General features: G+C 37.9%; 1 protein-coding gene across 50 annotated transcripts in view; it reads left to right on the top strand.

Annotated features, from left to right (window-relative positions):
- CLASP2 (cytoplasmic linker associated protein 2) overlaps window positions 1-6,000 on the top strand; it is a 185,624-nt gene that overhangs the window by 91,391 nt on the left and 88,233 nt on the right. For all 50 annotated transcript variants that reach the window (XM_059390640.1, XM_059390644.1, XM_059390642.1 and 47 more), the window contains 4 exons: window positions 568-645; window positions 1,813-1,980; window positions 4,600-4,655; window positions 5,577-5,750. In XM_059390640.1, the coding sequence (XP_059246623.1) occupies window positions 568-645; window positions 1,813-1,980; window positions 4,600-4,655; window positions 5,577-5,750 (476 nt within the window). The remainder of the gene's footprint in view (window positions 1-567; window positions 646-1,812; window positions 1,981-4,599; window positions 4,656-5,576; window positions 5,751-6,000) is intronic.

The raw sequence follows: 6,000 nt of genomic DNA, 5'->3' as shown, positions 1-6,000 counted from the left end.
GCTCAGTGGGTTAAGCCTCTGCCTTCAGCTCAGGTCATGATCTCAGGCTCCTGGGATCAAGCCCCACTTTGGGTTCTCTGCTCAGCGGAAAGCCTGCTTTCCCCTCTCTCTCTGCCTGCCTACTGTGATCTCTCTCTCTCTCTGTCAAATAAATAAATCTTAAAAAAAAAAAAAGAATTTAAAATGTGGGTACTATACTTATACACGTTATAAACATAATATAACTTATAAATATAATTCAACTTTTTAATGTTTGACTTGTCAGGAGGAAACCATACACGGATGAAATGTGTGGAGTAGATTATGAGAAAATCTTAAACTTAATGCATACTCATTAATCTTTTTATCTCACCTGCCCCTTTGTGATTGATGCGTAACATATAGGTAATAAGTATAATTTGTGGTGAAATACAGTTTTACTCATGAATCTAAAGGTGTTTGGGGACACCTGGTTGGTTCAATTGGTAGAGCATGAGACTCTCAAGGGTTGTGAGTTCAAGCCCCATGTTGGGTGTAGAGATTACTTAAAAATAATAAAATCTTTAAATAAGATATTTTGTTTTATAGACATGCAGCTGTCTTGGTTGAAACTATTAAGAAGGGAATTCATGATGCTGATGCTGAGGCCAGAGTGGAGGCAAGAAAGTAAGTCTATAATGTTTTTTCGTGACAGTGTAAATGTACTTGGATCTTTTCTTTGAAAGGAATCATACTGGAAGAATGAGAATATCAAAAGTGTCTCAAGTATTCTACTTGATTAGCTCTTTAGATTAATCGAGGTAGATTTTTCTCCATTAAAATGTACTAGATATATGAGGCCCCCTCATTTGGTAGAGTATGCAACTCTTGATCTCAGGGTTGTAAGTTTAAGCCCTACTTTGGGTGTAGAGATTACTTTTTAAAAAATCTGTACCAAAGGCTAACAGTTGACTTCACATTGTCGTTCATATGATCATTAGTATTCCTATTCCCTCATAACATCCTCACTTTCATTGTGAATAAAAATAACGCATTTATTGAGAATGTGCTAATTACCTGATACTGTGGGGCACTTGGTATACATTACTATCTAATCTTGAAAATGATCCTGTAAAGGTGGTATCTCTATAGATTGGCAACAAAAGTTTGGAGATTTGGGGGTGTACTTTAGGCCACATGAACTGTAAGGATCACAGCCAGGTTTTGAACAGAGATCTACTTTTCTCAAAAGCCTAACAGCTTTCCACCAAAACTTGTTAAATTTAGAAAGTGTTCACTTGAGGGGTACCTGGGTGGCTCAGTTGGCTAAGCGTGTGACTCTTGGCTTTGGCTCAGGTCACGGTCTTGCAGTCATGGGATCAAGCCCCTCCTCAGACTCTGTGCTCAGTGCGGATTCTGCTTCAGATTCTTTATCTCACCCCCTCTGCCCTTCCTTTCTCTGCCTCTCTCTCTCTCTCTCAATAAATAAAATGTTTTTTTTAAGGTATTCATATGATAATATGGTAAATATATTAATATGGTCTCATCTTCATTCTTGAATGTATACTTTTTTTAATTTTTTTTTCCTTTTTTTTTTTTTTTTTTTGACACAGAGGGAGAGAGATCACAAGTAGGCAGAGGGACAGACAGAGAGAGAGGGGGGAAAGCAGGCCTCCTGCCGAGCAGAGAGCCCGATGCAGGGCTCAATCCCAGGACCCTGAGATCTTGACCTGAGCTGAAGGCAGAGGCTTAACCCACTGAGCCACCCAAGCGCCCTGAATGTATACATTTTATGTAAAGCTATTTATGTTCTTTTTTCCCTTTTTTGTTGTTGCTTATTCATTTGTTTTACAGGACATATATGGGTCTTAGAAATCACTTTCCTGGTGAAGCTGAAACATTGTATAATTCCCTTGAGCCATCCTATCAGAAGAGTCTTCAGACTTACTTAAAGAGTTCTGGCAGTGTAGCATCTCTTCCACAGTCCGACAGATCATCTTCTAGCTCACAGGAAAGTCTCAAGTAAGGTCATATAAGTGATATCACAGATTTCTTCCTTTCCAAACCTTTGTAGTTCCTCAAATTAGATGATTGGGTATCTGCTTGGTTTCACTTGAAGCCTTGGAAGAATGATAACTGGAATGTACTGTTGACCCTTGAGCAGTAGGGGTGTCTACAACCCCATGAAGTTGAAAATCTGCATATAATTTGACTCCCCCAAAACTTAACTACTAGTACTCTACTGTTGACTGGAAACCTTACTGAGAACATAAACAGTCCATAGACACATATTTTTTATGTTGTATATATGTTATGTATAGTATTCTTACAATAAAGTTAAGGTAAAGAAAAGAAAATGTTATTTAGGAGAACCATAGGAAGATAAGATACATTTACAGCACTGTACTGTACTGTACTGTATTTGATGAAAAAATAATCTACATAGACATGGACCCACACAGTTCAATCTATGTTGTTCAAGGGTCAACTATACGTTTTTTTTTTTGTTGTTGTTGTTGTTTTTTTTTGGTCTGTGCCTCAAGGGTTGGTTGCATGCCAGTGTAGCTTCTTTTGGGATGAAGAGTTCAGTGATTCAGATTTTGTTTCTGTATTTTCATGTTTGTAAAAAATATTTTCATGTCTGTAAAAAATAGTTCATTTGGGGGTTATTAAAATAGTTCAGCAGCCCATTTCTAGGGCATTATAATGGAGGAACTGTAATGGGGATTCGGGAGTCATCTTCAGAACTCTGACACAGCACTGTGTGACTGGTAAAAACACACTGCTTTCCTGTGTCATCTTTTGCAAAGCTTAAAACGTCAGCAAATCCCTTCAGAGGGGCCGGATTCCCTAGTAACTGACTCACTTCTGTGTAATTCCATTCTCATTTTTTTTTTTTAAGATTTTATTTATTTATTTGACAGAGATCACACGTAGGCAGAGAGAGAGGGGAGGAAGCAGGCTCCCTGCAGAGCAGAGAGCCCAATGCAGGGCTTGATCCCAGGACTCTGGGATCATGACCTGAGCCGAACGCAGAGGCCTTAACCCACTGAGCCACCCAGGAGCCCCTCCATTCTCATCATTAAATGTTGGCTTCCTCAGACCCTTGCTGCCTTGGCAGCCTTACTCTAATTTTCTATCTCTCCAGCCCTATGAGGTCGCTAAAATCCTTAGTGCCATCTCTATTCCCAAGCCGTGGCCTCCAGTATCTACAGGTTTCCTCACAGAATGTGTGCTACCTTTCTGTGATTCCTGTCCCTTTAGGACTTTGACCCTGCCCTCTCTGGGGGAGTGGGACCAGGGTGAGTCTAGTGAGGCAAACTAGGGCAGAGACTCAAGGACGCTCTCACAGGGTCTTGTGAGTCCTGGACTAACATGCAGTGACTTACAGGTTTTCACAAGAAAAGCAGATATGATCCGATTTCAGTATAATTATTGTAGGAATAATTAACCTATCCAAACTTCTGTTTATATTTGTGTTAAAATCTTCACTGCAAATGATCTTTGTTGTTTTTTTCTCTTTACTTTACTTTGCTTAAACTTCAAAATGCCTATGAATCATCTAAAGATCTTGTTAAAATGAACAATCTGATTCAGTGGATCTAGGACGGGGCCTGAGATTTTGCATTTTTTAACATGTTCCTAGACGATATCTTTGCTTTTTGAGTATGGACCGTACTTTAAATAGCAAGTACCTAAACAAGGTATTTAATCTTATTTAGTATTAACATCTTTAAACAAAACCAGCTGTAAGTTCTCTGAACCTTGAAGTGGTCTGCCTCAGTATAATAGAATAACAGTTTTAAGGGCCAGTTATAAAAAATAATACAATATTGGGTTTAATAACCAACTACCAAATTTACAGATTGATAATAATGACTTAAAAAATATTTTTCAGTACTCTGATGTTAACCTGTTTGGAGTCTTTGCCTCCCTTCCCCCCAGTTTTAAGATTTATAGATATACTTTCCTAATCCCCCTTACATATTTAGATGTATTATTTATCTCTGGACTGCAGAATAGCATTATAATTAAAAGATACTAAAGGAGATGGTGGATTTTTTGAGAGGATTTGAGCTGTTTTGCTTTCTAACCGTGTTATCCTCAGCAGTAGTTCTTAGCCTCATTTCTCTTATCCCATGCAGTTATGCTCAGCAGCACTGCTGTAGGTGGTGTGATACCTACGTGAAAATGGCATGAATTGCCAGCGGCCACAAGCCAGTATGGCTTAGGTGAAAGGGGCTTTGGTCATGCTGAATTCCATTTGTTCTAGTGATAACTCTCTCTCTCCTCCTAAGGAAAACATCTTGGAATACAAATGTGGGAGTGTGCTTTATTGCATCCTCTGTGGTGAGCACTGTAATGGGTTCTAAGGACCAGAGTGAACAAAGCAAGCTGGTTGCCTGTCTTGGTAGAGCTTACAATCTCTTCATTGCTAGTTACTTCATCTTTGCTTCACAGCTGAGATACCACTGATAGGTGACCACTGTTCTCAAGTAATTTGTAAAAGGAAAAATAAAATTAGAAGTAAGCTAATTTTAGTAAGTAAGTAAGAAGGAAACTCAATACTATTTCATTAATTGTTTTGAGAAGGGTAATAAATTACATCTTCTTACTAAGTCTTTTCTTGTTACCTTGCAGTCGCCCTTTTTCTTCCAAATGGTCTACAGCAAACCCATCAACTGTGGCTGGAAGAGGTAAACTGCCTTTTTAAGCAAGTCATAGCATATTTTACATTGAAACCTAACACCACATTCATATGTTGTAGCTGTGTTTGTAGACTGTATACACTGTATACATACACTACACATAATATGTACAATGTAGTATATACTATATATATATATGTATTACATAGTATATGGCATAATCCAAGTTCCCTGAAGCATTACTTACCCTAACTTGTGATGCACTCTGTTCTTCTCTTTTGTTTCAGTTCTTTACAGTGCTGGTCATGACCCACTCTGTTGATTTCACAGCCTATTCATGGATCATAACTCACAGTTTATAAAACTCTTTATAAAACTGATAAACTACCCTGGGGATAAAAATATATGTTTATAAAAAATTTAAAATTTAAATAAAAACAACTGATAAACTAAAAACCAGAAATTTAATGACTTAATTTGCATTGCCTAAGAGTGGTAGAATCTGCATTACTCTCTGACTAACCATATCCTGGAGTAGTTCTCCCTGCATTTTTCTGATAGTAAAAAATAACAGTGTTGCCATCTGTTTATCATGTACATTGCTTCATTTTCATGAATCAGTCATGAGCACCATCTCTTGATCTACAAAATGGTTGTGTAAATTTTATAAAGGATATTTTTAAAGAATATTTATAAAGGAATTTTGTTTTCTCAATTTATGGAAGAGGAAAATGAGGAAGAGGAGTGTTGAGAAAATTGTCCAAGAAGATGTAGTTGCAACAGGACTGAAATGGAAGCATTCTTACTTTAAAATACTGTAAAGTACTTTGTAGTGTTCATTTGTACCCTGCCTCCTTTTTGACCATTTGTCATCATGGATTAGCTCATGACAGTTTCGGGTTTATATAATTTTCATGCCATTCACAGTGATTTAAATAACATAGGTTATCTATGCTTTGTTTACCATAGTATCAGCAGGCAGCAGCAAAGCCAGTTCCCTTCCAGGAAGCCTGCAGCGTTCACGAAGTGACATTGATGTGAATGCTGCTGCTGGTGCTAAGGCACATCATGCTGCCGGGCAGTCTGTGCGAAGTGGACGGTTAGGTGCAGGTGCCCTAAATCCAGGTTCCTATGCATCACTAGGTAAGACAGCTCATTATGGGGTATTCTACATTATGGTCTCAGGGAAGTCAGGATGATGGTGATATCTTAATCATTTCTATTTCATTCTTGCTAGTTAAGGATAGTCCAAATAAGCTGCCTTATTTTTACTTTTTCCTTTGTAATCCTCCTAATCATCTTGATCAGAAGAACAATTCTTCAGTCCATGATTTGCCTGTAGAATTTTCATAGTTCTGCACTACTGCCACATTTAATTACTGGTTACTAAGAA

The sequence above is a fragment of the Mustela nigripes genome, chromosome 2 (assembly GCF_022355385.1).
Source record: "Mustela nigripes isolate SB6536 chromosome 2, MUSNIG.SB6536, whole genome shotgun sequence".
NCBI lineage: Eukaryota > Metazoa > Chordata > Mammalia > Carnivora > Mustelidae > Mustela > Mustela nigripes.
This window is presented reverse-complemented; position numbering and strand designations above follow the sequence as displayed.